This window comes from Anabrus simplex, chromosome 1 (assembly GCF_040414725.1).
Source record: "Anabrus simplex isolate iqAnaSimp1 chromosome 1, ASM4041472v1, whole genome shotgun sequence".
In the NCBI taxonomy this organism is placed as follows: Eukaryota; Metazoa; Arthropoda; class Insecta; order Orthoptera; family Tettigoniidae; genus Anabrus; species Anabrus simplex.
This window is the reverse complement of record NC_090265.1, coordinates 406,850,538-406,869,387: the sequence shown is the minus strand read 5'-3', so window position 1 is coordinate 406,869,387 and position 18,850 is coordinate 406,850,538. Positions and strand designations below refer to the sequence as shown.

Genomic DNA, 18,850 nt, shown 5'->3' with positions numbered 1-18,850 from the left:
TTGTATGATTAGGGTACTTGTATAATCATCCTTTCATCTTAAGGGGAAGGGCAGACATATCTGCGTGATGTTAGGGGTGCATGCTAATCGTATTTCGAACATAGGCATGGCTCTATTTATGCAACTTTGATGAACGTGATCTGTAACGCTGGTGGAGACATTAATATTATTGGACTCTGTGCGACTCTGCCAGACAGGGCTTGAACCACAGACCTTAGGTGACTGTGACCTCATCGTAAATTTGACAATATTTGATTTATCGGGGTGTAGTACGATCGTAGACTTTTTATGTTATAATTGGAGCCCGTGGTTGTTTGTCAGTGAAATTGGATACATAGTGTAAGATGTATTTCCTCACTTATTTTTGTGGCTATTTTGCTTTGTCAAGCGTAGATAAATAAAAGCCCCTTTGTGAAGTTGGCTCTAGGAGCCCGAGAAGCAGGATACTGGGTCACAGCCGGTCGGTGTGTTTACAAATTTTTTGCTTAGGGCGAGTCCCTCATGGCTAGACAAAGCAGGTCAATGCACGGCCCGCACTCTGGGGGTGGCACAGCCATCTTGGTGTAGCCCGCGGGAAGGTCATCTTTCCTTTGAAACAGAGATGTTTTCTGGGGACACTGTTACCTCATTTATTTGAACGTTTTATCTCCTTTCCTTTATTTTTTTGTTGTTTCTGCCTTTCTTATGGTTACATATTTACCTTTAAGTTATCTTGCACGATATAATTATTGTGAGAGTCCATCTGTTAACACGAAATTCTGCCTGGTGGACGTGGGTTCACGTCCGTGTAAATATGAAATTGAGGACGCTAGAGTAGGTTATCTGAGATTATTTTTATTACTTATTGTGCTGCTATTTTTTGTGTATATAAATATCCCGGTATGGGAGGAAACTTTCATAATAGCGATAATCTCTGCGGGTATCCTTAATTCTACCATCATATCATTTTATGTCGCAGGCATAGGGATGCGGTTTTCACGTGGGGGAACACATCCGGTCTTTCTTGGTTCACAGATCGACAAACCTCAGCATAACGTCATCATCCAGATGGTATTTTCTTTGTTTTCCTTTTAAATTGTAGATGTGAGCCTTTGGGGCACTTATTTGGGCACTCCAGGTGCAATCATTGTAAATAATTTGAGTTATGAATACAAACTTATGCTCAAAAATTCTGATCACAGCGAAAGTGTTCCTCATTTCATAGTTTAATGTAATTGTATGAGTTCCCCATGATCCTCTCGTCATAAGAACCCAACTATCGACCACTTCTGCCGACGACAGCTGAGCTGGTGCCCGTACGCAAGAACAGATGAGCAGGTAGGTATGATCCTGCAGCGTTGATGTGCCCTGTAGGGTACACTATGAATACGAAAAAAAAGATTAGTCCATTCGCTTGTGTTCTCGATCTTCCTGTATGGATGCGAAACTTGGACCATAAAAGCTAAAGACAGGAACCGAATCAACGCCTTTGAAATGTGGTGCTGGAGAAGGATGTTGCGAATACCGTGGACAACCAGGCAAACAAATGATTCTGTCATCTGGGAAATTGGAATACAAGAAAGTTTATGCCAAGTTGTGTATGAGAGAATCCTGCAATTCTTTGGTCACATTATGAGAAGAGAGGATGACAACCTGGAACAATTAATTGTCCAAGGAAATGTTTCTGGCAGAAGGACGGGTCGCAAAAAGATGGGTTGATCAAGTAAGAGAGATCATGGATTTACCATGGAGCATTACTATCCGGAAAACGCCAAGTACGAACAGAATGGTATCAGCTTATAAAAGAATCAACAAAGTCCTTGGGTCACGATACTCAGTCATGAGTTGAACGACTGGAGAGAGAGACCCTATCATGTGTTTTTTCTAGATCTACGAAACATAAACACAACTGTCTATTCCCCTCATACCATTTTTCAATTACCTGGCGCATACTGAAAATCTGATCCTGAGAGCCCCTCTGTGGTCTGAAACCACACTGGTTTTCATACAACTTCCTCTCAACGACTGAACGCACCCTCCCTTCCAAGATGCCAGTGAATACTTTGCCTGGCATACTAATCAATGAGATACCTCCATAATTGTTGCAATCCTTCCTGTTCCCTTGCTTATAGATAGGTGCAATTACTGCTTTTGTCCAATCTGAAGGTACCTTACCAACACTCCATGCTAATCTTACTACTCTATGAAGCCATTTCATCCCTGTCTTCCCACTCTAATTCACCATTTCAGGTCTAATTTCATCTATTCCTGCTGCTTTATGACAACGGAGTTTATTTACCATCCTTTCCACTTCCTCGAGCGTAATTTCACCAACATCATTTTCCTCCTCCCCACAAGCTTGGTTGTTCGCAACACCACGAGGAAGATTTCCTTTTACGTTGAGATTATTTCCAAAATATTCCTTCCACCTCTCCAGTGATTCCCTGGGATCTATTATGAGTTCACCTGAATTACCCAAAACACTGTTCATTTCCTTTTTCCTCCCTTCCTAAGATTCTTTATTACTGTCCAGAAAGGTTTACCCGCTGGTTGACCTAGCCTTTGCAGGTTATTACCAAAATCTTCCCACGACTTCTTTTTGTTTTCAACAACTATTTGTTTCGCTCTGTTTCCTTCATCTACGTACAATTTCCTGTCTGTTTGGAGCCATTTCATGTAAGCCTCCTTTTTACATTTACAAGCTGCTCTCTCTTCATCATTCCACCAAGATGATCGCTTTTTCCATCTTTACATACAGTTGTTCCTAGGCATTCCCTTGATGTTTCTACTACAGCATTCCTGTATGCTACCCATTCTCTTTTGATAACCTGAACCTGCTTACTGTCTACTGTTAGAAACTTCTCACTAATCATATCCATGTACTTCTGTCTAATTTTGTCGTCCTGGAGATTTTCTACCATTATTCGTATGCAGACTGATTTCACTTTCTCTATCCTAGGCCTAGAGATACTTAATTATCTACGGATCAGATAGTGATCTTTATCATCAAAAAATCTCCAGAAAACTCGTACATTTCTAACAGACTTCCTGAATTTGAAGTCTGTTAAGAACTAAACCGAACCCCATGGCACTACAACCCTTGAAGGGCCTTTGCCTACCAAGCGACCGCTGCTCGGCCCGAAGGCCTGCAGATTACGAGATGTCGTGTGGTCAGCATGACAAATCCTCTCGGTCTTTATTCTTGGCTTTCTAGACCGGGGCCGCTATCTCACCGTCAGATAGCTCCTCAGTTCTAATCACGTAGGCTGAGTGGACCTCGAACCAGTCCTCAGGTCCAGGTAAAAATCCCTGACCTGGTCGGCTGGCCAAGAATCGAACCCGGGGTCTCCGGGTAAGAGGCAGGCACGCTACCCCTACGCCGCGGGGCCGGCTGAAGTCGGTTAAGATATAGTGTATTATAGATCTGGTACCCCTAACCTCCCATGTGTAGCGGTGAATGGCCTTATGCTTGAACAATGTATTCATAACTGCTAAACCCATACTAGCACAGAAGTCCAGCAAACGCTTCCCATTCCCATTAGCTTCGATATCTTCCCCACATTTAGGAATCACCTTTTCGTATCCTTCAGTTCTGTTTCCAACTCTCGCATTGAAATCGCCTGTTAGCACTATCTTTGCGGTTGACTCTGACTACGATGTCACTTAGAGCAAAATTGCAGGTACTTATTGACTTGCCCTCGTAGATTACATCTAGCTATGATTTATTTTTTAATGCTGAAATGATGTGGTGATTGAGAACTGTGAGGTTAAGGAGGCATGTTTTTCCACGAGTGAATCCATGTTGTTCTTCAGAGAGGTACGGCTGTGTGGAAAAGAGGAGTGTACAGTGGATTATTTTTCCAGCACAGAGGATAGTATTGGGACAATAGATATTGGGCAGTATGATGAAATATTTTGTTGCCAGATTTGAAAACAGGTGTGATATCAGCTTGTTTCCAACTGTCGGGGAATGTACCAGAAGTCATGCACACGTTTAACATTATACATAATGGCGCACAGAGAGCTGCAGAAGTATTTTTGACGAATATAGAGCTAATATCATTGGGTCCGGTGGAGCGGTTCGTTGGGAGAATATTGAGAGTATTTTAAACTTCATTAGGGGTTTTTGACATTTGTGACAGTGAGCCAATGCAAATAGTTTCTCGGTGATAGGCGCGGGAGAGGTAAAGTACTCATTGAATTTTGGGACCTTAATTGAGTTGGAACATCACAATGTAGTTTCAGATTCAGTGGTATTCGGGGCAACTTTCTACAGGATAAAATGAGGGTCCAAAATTTTCTAGGATTGTTTTTAAGGTTTCCATTCTTAAGATGCAATTTTTCAATTTTCCTGAGGTGTTTAAAAGTACTGTACATTTATGGATTGGGAATAGACTTCCAGAGTGACCACGCACAGGTTTTGTTCTTATGAAGCAGTTTACTTTTGGCACTTAGCCGGGGGGGGAGGGGCTGGTATTTGTGTGACCTGGATTTGGAGAAACGTACATGTTGTTTAATTGTGGTAAATATTATATCTTTGAATAGAGAAACTGCGCTGTTGACGTAAAACTCAGCTGATAACCAGCACCAAGGGAGAGATGACAAGTCCTGACTGACAGCCAGCCAATCTACTTCATTCCACTGAGGAAATGCTTGCTTTGCAGCCTTTATCTTGACCAGCGGGTAGGCTGAGAGTAATTTCGATTGAGTCATGGTCAGCGCTAAGAATATTTCTGCCAACACACAAATTAACACTAGTTACTATAGAGAGAACAGGGTCCAACACTGCCAGATTTCTGGTGGGTTTTATGCAGAACTGATATAGATAGAGACTGTTTATGAAGTTTGACAAAATAAATCCACTGGGTTATTTACTGTCCCAGAGGTCATAGATTGCCAGGATATGTGTGAATTGAACTGAAATCACCAATTAACAATATATTGTTAGATTTATTCCCATTCAGAATTAAAGCAATCTTCTAATGCTGTGATATAGCCATAGGGTGGACGGTAGAAGCAACCAAATAACAAGTTTTTTTCTTCTAGAGATTGTATCTCAATCTATGTTCACTCCCATTCAATTTCTAGGTCGGGTCTGTGACAGGCTTTCAGTTTATTACTAACTGCAATCATTACACCACCCCCATGTTTACCAGTACCTCTATTTTTACAAAACACTGAAAAGTTAGACGAGAATGGAAGTTCACTGTCTAAAGCAAAATCAGGTTCACCAAGTACACAGTCAGTTAATTTGATTTTCTGACTGGGTGTTCTGATAAAACATTTAACGGCCCTAGATTTAAGTAAACGTTGCTGAAAATAGGAAGTAAGGAAACTTAAACAGCATCCAAGGAAGCATGGTAGCCTTTCGTTCTTTCACTGGAAGAGACAGGGCCATGGTGAAGCACAGGGAGATAGGAAACACACAAACCAGATACACAAACCGGAGAAAATTAAATGCTGTTCAGCGAAGCACCATTGTAGTACTGAACCACACGACACTTCTCTTACATCAAAAATGGTTGCAAAGATGAAAGCACAGCACAACACATTTCTCTACACAAGAAAGACTAGGAAAAGAAAGTAATATGTTGGAGGTACAGAAACACGACTGATGCTAGTTACCACCATCTTGCTATCTGTTTCTACTGACGATACATACTTAGTTGCACCTGTTTGTGTTGAAACTTTTTGCCTAATTTTGTCATTTTTAACAGTTATTTTGGTATATTTTTAGTTATTTTTATTTTATTTTGTCAATAATTTTGCTAAATTTTATTTCCACTTTACAGCAATAACAGGTAAACCAAGAACTTAGTTGATAACACATTTGCAGTATAAAAACGTTGTATTTTTGCATAAGTATATATACAGGAGTTATGCTTCTGCATAGAACACATACAGTATTACGCATTATAATATCAAATCACGGAAATTTGAAAAAATTGTATCAGCTGTCACTTTAACAAGTAGGGCCTAGCCTAAGTACATAATTTACACATCAGTCTGAAAAAGAGAGAGATACCATGAGTTCCATATTACTGGGGTCAGAGCTGTTCTCTTGTCAGACATCACATTACAATACGTTGAGAATGCCCTCTAACTATCAACATTACTGACTGATCACGAAGATATTCTCCAAGGTACTCAACACTTTAAAACCATGAATTCCACCCAGTGATCACAGGAATAGGGAAGAGTTTAGCTTTGGTGGGTTCGTCTTCTTATTTCTGTTTCAAGAATTGAATGTATACATGCTTTCTCTTCCCTGTATTAAGGAAGATGTGTTTTGCCTGTACAACACATTGGTTCAAAGCACTAAGTTCCACTGCCCGTACACGGGCCACCAAATTCAGTTTATAAGCCCAGCACTGCGTGTGTACTAACCCTTTTCAAACTAAAATCCTAACTACGCTTATGCACTTGCCTATGTAACTTGCTGGATCTGAAGTTATAGAAACGACATTCTGGTACTGAATTTTAAGTTTGTGAATTATGTTCATAATTGCCTGTGAACATGCTGCAGCATTAGCATTTACTGTAACTTTCACTCCTTCTACAAATAACTTCTGAACTGTTCTATCGCCACAACTAAGCTCTTTTACCAGAACCATAAACATACATTGCCCTTTTTGTTATCAGTCGTTTCATCACACAGAATTGAAACTCACAGCTTCTTTTAATCTTTCCTCCTCCTCTTTGATGATTCGAGCAGAGAACCTTCCCGCAGTCTTCCAGCTGTGGGCAAGTCTCCAGCATCTTAAAAAATCAATAGGCGTAATATTAGAGGACTCTTTAACATCATTTGAATGAATTAAATGATTTATAATTTTAAGTAAATGAAGGATCCAGCATGCATTATCTAGGCCTAAATGTTGTTAAACGAGAAAATTAGCATAAACCGCACAAAGTTATTAGAAAAACATAACCTCAAATTTCTTCCTCAGTAAAACTGTATAATACTGCACAAACCCGGTATATATTTCTCCATCCACTCACTCTTCTTTGGATGATCAACTTTTTCCAATGGAATATTTGCCTCCATAAAAACATGAGTTGTAGATAAAATGATTTTTTTCTTCATCGTATTTCGCTCGTTTTGCCGCTGAACTAATGCCTGTCAGACTAGCTCGTCTTCTGATGCCTGTCATCGTTAGCGCCTTTTCCTTGTTCTTCTTATGTGAAACTCTGTTATTAATGTGCTTCAGGCACAAGTCCTTCTTTATCTGCCACTAAATTCACACATTACAGTATTTGCATATCAGTATCTTTCTAGTTTTGCCAAACATGATGCAAATTCTTCTTCTCGACAAAAAAACTGTCACAACCCTTTTAATAAACAGAGCAAAAAATAGGAAATTAAACGCACCGATCAGCAGCAGATTTTCAACAGGCAAGAGGACACCATCACTCTGTCACGTAATTATGAATACGATAAATTTCTCACTTCCCAGGAAGCTAATTTAGTGATAATCGATATACTATATCTTAGCCTTCGATATATATCGAACAGGTATAGAGTCGATTGTGGCATTGATTATTATTGCCATAACTCGCCTCGAATCTCCGTTGTTAACTTCAAATGATGCAATTCCGAATAATTTCGTAAATTATTTTGCGATTTTGCTCAAACGTAAATAGTTTTGCGATTTTGAGCCAAATTCGTACAATTTTGCAAAAATTTCGTGATTTTGTGCTTTGCGAAAAACAGGTACCTCTATACATAATCAATCCATGAATTTCTTTGCAGTTTTCTACACTTTTCTGATGGTATGTGTTTTTAGCATACAGTTTGTTTGCTTATAATTTGTGATAAGTACCTCTTTTGTCTGATGACTTCTCTTCATGTTCTAACTGTAGTCTGAATCTGTCTTTGCACCTATATTTTTCGCTCACTCCCAGACTTTCATATGCAGCTTGTTTTAGCATAGTCTGTAAATTCTCCCATTCAGTTCCAATGGCCATGAATATACATTACTTTGGTGATATTCATTCCTAGGAATGTATTATCAAAAGTGACTAAATTCAATAAATAACAACTCACCGACACTCCTTTAAGCTCCTTCAAGAAAGTATACGCCATTCCCCCACCGATTATCATCTCTTGAACTTTGTCCAGCAAATTGTTTATTAGTTGTATTTTATCAGCAACTTTAGCACCACCCAATATAGCCAGGAAGGGCCTGAAAGAGAAAGTTTAATAAATCCACTGACTTGGCCTGGAAATTTCAAGCAGTCATAAATTTGAGACATAAACATTACCATAGCTGCCAACTTTTGGAAATGAAAAATAGGAAGATTTTTAATTCTTGGATTTCATCACATATATTGCGCCATGGTCTAAGTGAAAAAAGGACATGATAAAAGACATACATATCTACAGTTACAATGTAAATTGACCATTAAACTTAAAATCTTAAATAAAAAACATAAATATGGATACAAGAAAATGTACCTAATCACTCTCATTTATGACACATACATACGAATAATAGTACAGTCAAACCTCGATAATTCGAACCTCCATTACTCAAATTTTTAGTATCTCGAAGTAACTTAAATTTTCTGGCTGTTTGACCTATTCTTCACATGTATTTATTTCTCTATTACTCGAAATTCGGTTACACGAACTTCTCGATTTCTCGAAGCAAAGATTTCCTCCCCTGAAGCAAAAGATACTCTAACTCGAATTTTGTGCAACACAGCATTTGTGATTTGTGAGGAACAGATACGAACAGATTGACAGGAAATGAAATGGCATATGGCTTTTAATACCGGGAGTGTCCGAGAACACGTTTGACTCGCCAGGTGCAGGTCTTTTGATTTAACGCAAGTAGGCGCCCACGCGTCGTGGTCAGGATGAAATGATGATGAAGACAACACATACACCCAGCCCCCGTGCCAGTGAAATTAACCAATTATGGTTAAAATTCCCGACTCAGCCGAGAATCGAACTTGGGACCCCAGTGACCAAAGGCCAGCACGCAAACCACTTAGCCATGGAGCCGGACAACAGATAGGGAATCTGCCACCTGGGCGACTGCCCTAAATACAGATTAGTAGTGATTGATTGGTTGATTGATTGTTAACAAGTAAAGAAAGGGTTACAGTGAAGCTGGGAACTACTGTAATGTGACGGGAAACAAAAAACTCGACCTTCTGGTGATTGGAAATTCGGCAAAGCCTCGCTATTTCTCGGGTGTCAATTAATTATTGGTCACGTATGAAAGCAAGCTCAGAAGTCATGGATGACAAGCTCCATTTACGGAACTCGGTTGCGTGGTATTGATGAGAACTTTCAACGTGAGGGGAGGGAAGGTTAACTGCAACAAACAGAAGAGACTAACAGATTTTTTTTTTCCAAATGTGTTAACAGGGTTATGTTTCTTTTTTCTTGCTAGTTGCTTTACGACGCGCCGACACAGATGGGTCTTATGGCGACGATGGGACAGGGAAGGGCTAGGAGTGGGAAGGAAGCGGCCGTGGCCTTAATTAAGGTACACCCCCAGCATTTGTCTGGTGTGAAAATGGGAAACCACGGAAAACCATTTTCAGGGCTGCCGACAGTGGGGTTCGAACCTACTATCTCCCGAATACTGGATACTGGCCGCACTAAAGGGACTGCAGCTATCGAGCTCGGTGCTATGTTTCTTGTTTCACTACTGTATGTACTGTTATCGTATCTTCTAAGAAGTTACTATAATAAGTATTATAATTAAAGTGATGCCCTAAAAAAGAGTTTCCATAAGACCTATCTGTGTCGGCGCGACGTAAAGCCCCTAGCAAAAAAAAAAGAAGAGTTTCTTTGTATATTTTTAAGTACTGCTAAAAAAATGTATTCATGATTCAATGATGTGCTGTACATGCTCAAAAAATGGTATTCTCTATATCTCAAAATTTTGATAACTCTAAATAAAATTGATCCCCGAGGTGATTCTAGATATCGAGGTTCCACTGTATTTATATCACACCGACACATGCAACAAAACACAAAATAATTTTCTTTATTAAACTATAAAATGAATGGAAATTGAATTTTATAGGTATCTCTGAACACTTGGAGATGTTTGTTATGTTTTTTTGGACATAACACGAAGAGAAAATACCAGAAACTGTCACCGATACAACTCCCTAAAATACATTCAACTCATTAAAATTATGAAGTAAGAATGAACAAAAAGGCATTGAAATACGCGAAACTACCACATAAAAAACAGATCGGTATGTCTCATACATTATTAACATACAAATTTGACACGGGGAAAAGCACAGAACTGCTAGGAAAAAAAAAAAAAGAAAAGAAAACATGAGGTCTACAACTCCAATGAAATTACGCACAGAAACGATGTTAATAGTGCGCGAACCACACAATAAGAAACTCATTCTTTTGTCCCGATTAACTGAGTCGCTAGCATGCGCTAGCCTCCCTCACTTGTAGGACGATTGCCATTCCGAATCCCCGGCCGTAAAGCACGCATGCTGCTGTAGCGAATAAGAAACAGGATCGACACGAAGACGGTGGACGGTATACTCGCGAAATAAAGCATCAAATAAATAGGCTTGAAAATGAGGGGGGAGGGGTATTGACCGTACTGGTGGTTATATCAAAGACGAGTTAAAAAACGGAAAGTTTACAGGTAAATCGGAAGGGTTGGCAAATATAAGTAACAGACAGATTACCCCATAGATAACAGTAAAACAGCTTTTGTAATATCAAATCATCTTCAATTTCCCCCAATTAATATTTGTTTCTCAATAATCACAGCCCAAACAAATCCAAATCTCAAAAGTTCACTTACTTTTCAGGATTATCTAAAGCTTTAGCAAAGTAGGTCAACTCCTTTTTTAGAAGAAATCCTGCAGCCCGTACATCAAAACCATCTCCCATCATTGAACTATGAGCACGATGAGCAGTACCAAAAGCATCATTCACATATATATCACCCAACTTCCTCAGAGATTCACGAAACTTCTTGACTTCTTCTGGAGAAGCTTTTATCTGAAAATATGAATGACAATATAATTTATCTTACCTTGAAGTTGTGGGACTTACAATATTGAAGTCAGAAGCACATTAAGTCTTCATTTGTCGACTTCTACAACATTCAGAATTAGCAAGGATGTCATCCATGTTATTGCCCTCACAGCACTGAAAGGTTCAATCAGGATTATGATACACCATTTACATTCATCCTGATGTTAATGCACTCAATGTGCCAAAAATGAAAAATATTCTTTTGTATAAACAGCTGTATGCTATTCATTTATAAGTTTGTTTAGTATTCTGGACCCTAATGGTCACCTGCAGTTTTAGACAGATAAAGAAAGAAAGGAAGATAGAAGAAAGCTTCTAGTCTCCTGGTCATTATACATAAGTAGAAGGAAAGTCATTTAATTGAAGGGAGAGAGAGGCAATGGAAATAGGTGCAAACTTTGAGTAACTAGTTTGGAAGTAAAATAAGCAAGAATAGAACCATTTTCAGAAGAAAAAAAAGCCACAGAATCCAGCAAGCAAATTTATTTATCAAATAGATATGGATTTGGTAAAGAAAAACCTTCAAATGCAACATGTGCTGCAGCAACATGGACTATAACAATTGAGGAGAATGGAGAATAAAGACATTGGGAATGAAGTTCACAAATGTGTGCCCTAATAATGCCATTCCTTATAGCCAGTCTTTGTAATGAATGGTGCAAAAAGACCTCTTATACATGTTTCAGTAGACTCAGCAAACTGACAGGAAACAGCACAATCTGGTTCAGAAGGAAAAGGAAAAGAAAGCAACAGGAGACTATTTCACTCCTCATTTCCCCAGTACAGTATGTCTCATGTGACACCAAGGCTTTCTCAAGAATGGAACTGTTGAAGATCATACACGCCTTTAGACTATGTATGTATGTATGTATGTATGTATGTATGTATGTATGTATGTATGCACACATACTGTACCAGAAATGCCAGTACAGCAATTATTGTGTGTTTCAATCACAAAGTATTTCATCGTGTGAGAACACGTCAGCCATCAGCTAACTTCTATGTCAATGTGGAACTAATGGCATTGACTATGCCACTTCTGGTTACAGCTACCCATCACACAGGCTCAGCTGATTTCACAATTTATTTTTCATCTCCGATGACAACGGCAACACATGTATTTCAATAAAGCTTACAAGACTTCAGTTTTAAGATAACTGAGACATTACACTATTTTCTTGTTTAAAAAAATACAAATTCTGTTCTTTCTAATGTGCATTATGTTTTGTAAAATCACCTATAAACGGAGAATGTCTCTGTTGGTGGCGTATAAATAAATAAATAAATAAATAAATAAATAAATAAATAAATAAATAAATAAATAAATAAATAAATTAATTAATTAATTTTGGCAGTTACTAAGAACTAAATAAACTGATGCAATCATCATGACATGTACACACGCTACGGTTCCCAGTTACATAAGCTGAACGCAAATAATATTCAATACCCAGTCTATTAACCACAGCAGATGCTTCCTTCCCATTCCTATCGCTCCCCTGTCCCATCATCGCCATAAGACCTATCTGTGTCAGTGCGACGTAAGCAACTTATAAAAATAAAAAAAAAAGCCAAGTACTTCCATTATTCAGTCATGAAGACTCCAATAACTAACAGCTACTGCTGTATAACACTCAGTAGTATTTGAATACAGCGAACATTAGTCGTGTATTACCCCTTACAAATTGCTGTCAACAACTCAGCATGGATATTCCATTAAATACCAATATATATCTATTATCACTTAAATGTAGTTCAGGACATGCCTTTTTTACCGGGATCACTGGTCGTATATTCAGTACTAGCAAGATACCCCGTGCTCCGCTACAGTATTATACTGAAATTTATAAGTGAATGCTTATTGTTTTAGATATATAATCCGCCGAAATTCGCGATCTGACTCGTTTTCTGCGAGAATCCGCCAAAATTTGCGATCTGACTGGTTTTCTAATAGATTACAGCAAGTTTCCTCCCATTTCTGAATCTTTCTTTCCAACAATCGATTTCGTACTTCCCGGGCTAGGTCCCATATTCCACCCGGTCAGTTGGGTCCCTAAATCTTTCCCATATTTTCCTATAAGCATTTTGAATATGGATCAAATCCTTCAGGAGATCCGGCATGGTGTCGTCTTGGGTGCCTTGACAGTACTGAAGCCACGGCCGGACTGCATTCTTAGTCATTACCCGCCCAGGACCCTTTTCCAGCGCGGTCCGCACATTTGACGACGGTCCAGAACATTATTATTATTATTATTATTATTATTATTATTATTATTAGATGTTCTGGACCTCACAGCAAGATGCAAGACCGTTACTTGGCGGTAAATTGTATCTGCCGCCATTGTCATTATTGACAATGTGACCAGCATCATTGTCGCGCGTAGGCAAGTGTGCGGGATTTCTGGCGATACGAATGACATACTTCTGTGCCTAGGTGAACAACTGACGGTCAATCAAATTCCTATTCAATACAAAAGAATAAGAAATGCAGTGATTACATTCTTATTTAATAATAAGTAGAAGTGGTGCCGGTTTCGACCCTAGTCCAGGTCATCATCAGCCGATTAAAACATGAAAAACAATGCATAGGAAAAAGTTCACTCCGGATCAGTAGAAGAGGCGATATAAAAATGACGGGGATAGACACTGTAAAATTCAGAAAAAGTAAAATGTAAGTCACTTAAAAGAAATAGTGCGTAATTTTCTGAACGGCAGTATGGCACACGCAGTGTTAGGCAAAGTCTTATAATGTTTATGAAAAGCGGAGAACGGTTAAATGAGCTAGCTTGTATACACTGTCAGGCACAAAGTCATAACACAATTGAACACATATGAAGATCCATAATCGTGCTGAAGCTGAAGATGAGTAGATCAATTGAAGTAACTTGCCAGCTCCCGGTGATCAGCGCGATATATTCAACATCAGGCACTGTGGTTTCAAACGCCAACGTAAAATGAAGAATAGCTTAATGATCCAGTATATGCTTTGGTCACGGGAATGTAAGTATATATAGATACATATAATATAATTAAATATAACTGAATAAGTAATAGTGATCCTGTAGAATTTTTGGAAGAGTTGACGTGAAAAAAACAATTGCGAAGAGAAAAAATATAGTAAAAAGCGCAATAACGGAAACAAATGAAAACATATATGCACAGTGCGCTATTTTTTAAAATGTAAAACATTCAGTTCGTGATTGAAGTAGTCAAAGTCGGCGCAAGGCAAGAGTTAAATTTGAATGAGAAGAACCGAAATGAAGGTGGCAATTTTTTTTTTTGATGTGAAAAGAAAAGATGAGATAAATTAATAGAGGAAGAGGAATAGTGGAATAAGAGAAGAATAAAAGAGATTGAAGTTAAACGGTGTTAAGATAAGATAGAGAGATGAAGGAGGGGTAGTTTAGGGTGGGTTATTGGAGGTAGAAAATGTGGGTAGGAACTTTGTAAAGGCATGGAAAATAGAATTGGGGTTTTGAAATTTCCTCAACACCGTTTAACTTCAATCTCTTTTATTCTTCTCTTATTCCACTATTTCTCTTCCTCTATTAATTTATCCTATCTTTTCTTTTCACCTCAAAAAAAAAAAATTGCCACCTTCATTTCGGTTCTTCTCATTCAAATTTAACTCTTGCCTTGCGCCGACTTTGACTACTTCAATCACGAACTGAATGTTTTACATTTTTAAAAATAGCGCACTGTGCATGTATGTTTTCATTTGTTTCCGGTATTGCGCTTTTTACTATATTTTTTCTCTTCACAATTGTTTTTTTCACATCAACTGTTCCAAAAATTCTACAGGATCACTATTACTTATTCAATTATATTGAATTACATTATATGTATATATATATATATATACATACTTACATTCCCGCGACCAAAGCAAATACTGGATCATTAAGCTATTCTTCATTTTACGTTGGCGTTTGAAACCACAGTGCCTGATGTTGAATATATCGCGCTGATCACCGGGAGCTGGCAAGTTACTTCAATTGATCTACTCATCTTCAGCTTCAGCACAATTATGGATCTTCATGTGTGTTCGATTGTGTTATGACTTTGTGCCTGACAGTGTATACAAGCTAGCTCATTTAACCGTTCTCCGCTTTTCATAAACATTATAAGACTTTGCCTAACGCTGTGTATGCCATACTGCCGTTCAGAAAATTATGCACTGTTTCTTTTAAGAGACATATATTTTACTTCTTCTGAATTTTACAGTGTCTATCCCCGTCATTTTTATATCGCCTCTTCTACTGATCCGGAGTGAACTTGATCTTTTATTTTCTTTTTCCTATGCATTGTTTTTCATGTTTTAATCGGCTGATGATGACCTAGACTAGGGTAGAAACCGGTACCACTTCTATTTATTATTAAATAAGAATGTAATCACTGCATTTCTTATTCTTTTGTATTGAATAGATTGAACCTCTTTATTTATTATTTCAATTTTAACTGTGATACTTTTCAATATGGAACAATGAAATTTTTATCTTTAAATCAAATTCCTATCGTTTATTTCAAATATGTTTAAATTTTTATTTATATGCCAGGAGAATCTACTGTAATCTAAGAACGTTCTCCGAAAGAAAAGATGGCTGTTGAAAACGAACCCAGGAAAGATTAAAAATGATCGGTTCATGATCAGAATAAGTACATCGAAAATCTACAGCCTGTTTCCAGTCATTCGACAGGGTCAGGAATGGAATGAATAAAGCCCCATCTAGCGGTGACAATAGGAACCGTGCCAGCTGCCGAAGCACTCCTCCGGGGCAATGATCGATGAATGACAAATGAAATGAAATATTGGACAGTGTTGCTGGAATGAATGATGACAGGGAAAACCGGAGTATCCGGAGAAAAACCTGTCCCGCCTCCGTTTTGTCCAGCACAAATATCACATGGAGTGACCGAGATTTGAACCATGGAACCCAGTTGTGAAGGGCCGGCGCGCTGTTGCCTGAGCAACGGAGGATCCTTATAAGTATATTACGAACAGTAAAATCAATTGGTCTCACCCCCTTTTACACCCCAACGCCGTTAAGTTTATTTACCCCCCCAAAAAATTAAAAGAAGGAGTGTTTCCTTACGTTTAAAGGAGATTCCAAACACCAATGTTGACGTCTTTTACCTTCAGTTTTGAGATGTAAGTATCCCCGTAAAAATAATCCACTTTTTATCACCTCCTTTCACACTCCTCCCCCTCCCCTAAGTGAATTTTCCGGCAAAAAATACTTGTTACTTTAATAGTAAAGGATCTTCTAAATACCAATTATTACGACTCTAACTTCTTCAGTTTTTAATTTATGGGTCCTCATGAAAGGAATTCAACTCCTTTTCACTCCCGACCCCCAAAATGATTTCCTCCCCCCACGTCTGTAACAACTTTAGTTTTTATTAGATGTATTCTCATACAATTAAGTCAATATATTTTTCATTCTTTCATCCCTTCCCCCCCTCATTGGATTTTCCGAGAATATGTGTTTCTTTACTTTTAAAGCAGATTCCAAATATCAAATTTCACGTATGTAACATCTTCATTTTTGAGATATCAGTAGCCTAATTAAAAGAAATCAACACCATTTTCAATCACTTTTACCCCCCCCCCCCCTCCACCCAAGTGGTATTTCCGAAAATTAAAAATACACGTTTCTTTATTTTTATTAGAGATAAAAAATACCATTTTTCACTTCTGTAACATGTTAAGTTTTTTGAGATATACTGTAGAAATTCTCATTTTAAAATTTCACCCCTTTTTATTTCCCCTTAAGTGGAAGTTTCCAAAAACAAATCACCTATGTTTCTTTACATTTACAGGAAATTCCAAATACCCACTTTTTTACGTCTGTAACATTTTACGTTTCTCAGATATTCTGTAGATATAGTCTTTCGAAAAATTCACCCCAATTTGTCACTCCTGTTTAACTGCCATTAATTGGATTTTCCAAAAAGAAAAAATATGTGTTTCTTTAATTTTAAAGGAGATCCAATATACAAATTTTCAGTTCTGTAATATCTTCAGTTTCTGAGATATATGTACCCTCATTAAAGACATTCAACCCATTATTCACCCTTTTACACCCCTCCTATTGGGATTTACAGAAAACAAAAAAATGCGTGTTCCTTTATTTTTAAAGGAGATTCTAAATACCAATTTATACATCTGTAACTTTTAAAGTTTTAAGATATAGACACACTGATTTTAAAAATTCACCTCCCTTATCATCCCCCCCCCCCCGCATTATTTGGATTTTCCAAAAACAAAAAAATTCCTGTTTATTTATTTTAAAGTAGATCCCAAATACCAATTTTCAGGTCTGTAATATCTACAAGTTCTGAAATATAAGTAGCCTCATTAAAGGCATTCAACCACTTTTTCACCCTTTTGAACCCTTCCCATTGGGATTTTCCGAAAACAAAAAATACTGTTTATTTTTAAAGGAGATTCCAAATACCAATTTTTACATCTATAAACTTTAAAAGTTTTGTATATAAATACACTCATTTTAAAAATTCACCCCCTTTTCACCCCCAATTAACTGGATCTTCCAAAAATAAAAAATACATGTTTCTTTATTTTTAAAGGAGATCCTAAGCACCAATTTTCAGGTCTGTAATATCTTCAGGTTCTGAAATATAAGTATCCTCATTAAAGGCATTCAACCCATTTTTCACCCTTTTCCACCCTTCCTATTAGGATTTTCTGAAAACAAAAACTATACGTGCTTCTTTACTTTTAAAGGAGATTCTAAATACGAATTTTTACATCTATAAACTTTAAAAGTTTTGAGATATGGATACACTCATTTATAAAAATTCACCCCTTTTCATCCCTCCCCCCTCAATTAATTGGATTTTCCCAAAACAAAAAAATACGTATTTCTTTATTTGTAAAGGAGATCCCAAACACCAATTTTTAGGCCTGTAATATCTTCAGGTTCTGAAATATAAGTAGCCTCATTAAAGGCATTCAACCCATGATTCACCCTTTTCCACCCTTCCTATTGGGATTTTCCGAAAACAAACAAAAAATATGTGCTTCCTTGTTTTTAAAGGAGATTCTAAATACCAATTTTTACATCTATAAACTTTAAAAGTTTTGAGATATGGGTACACTCATTTTAAAAATTCACCCCCTTTTCACCCCCCCCCATAAATGGGATTTTCCCAAAACAAAAAAATACGTATTTCTTTATTTTTAAAGGAGATCCCAAACACCAATTTTCAGGTCTGTAATATCTTCAGTTTCTGAGATATAAGTATCCTCATTAAAGGCATTCAACCCATTTTTCACCCCTTTCCACCCCTCCTAATGGGATTTTCCAAAAACAAAAAAAATACGTGTTTCTTTAATTTTAATGAAGATTCTAAATACCAATTTTTACATCTGTAAACTTTTAAAGTTTTGAGATATAGATACACTCACTTTAAAATTTCACCTCCCTTTTCACTCCCTTAGCGACGGAATATCCAAAAATCCTCTCTTAGCGAGCACCTACATCTTAATATGAATATATCCCCAAAATTTCATTTCTTTATGTCCAGTAGTTTAGGCTCGGCGATGATGAATAAGTCAGCCAGTCAGGACAAGTTATTTTATATATAAAGATTTTGTACCTCCTCCAGTGCTAAACGAACCATCTTCATTCCTCTGGAGTACATTGTGCTTTCAAAGGTAATCGTGTCTCTTCGCAAGTGGAAATAGAACATTGCAAGTTATGAATCTCATTCCGTATTGACGGTTATCACTTTACAAAAGAAAATATTTATAAAATCCTCCTATCAATACAATTCAAGTCATCTGTTAGATGAAGCAAAGTCTATACATGTTTC

General features: G+C 37.6%; 1 protein-coding gene across 1 annotated transcript in view; it reads right to left on the bottom strand.

Moving 5' to 3' along the window:
* Positions 1 to 18,850, bottom strand: part of Pgk (phosphoglycerate kinase) — a 125,457-nt gene that overhangs the window by 64,533 nt on the left and 42,074 nt on the right. Inside the window, exons 4-5 of the mRNA XM_067135058.2 lie at positions 10,779 to 10,978; positions 8,024 to 8,162 (exon numbers count right to left, since the gene is read on the bottom strand). Of these exons, the coding sequence (XP_066991159.2) occupies positions 8,024 to 8,162; positions 10,779 to 10,978 (339 nt within the window). The remainder of the gene's footprint in view (positions 1 to 8,023; positions 8,163 to 10,778; positions 10,979 to 18,850) is intronic.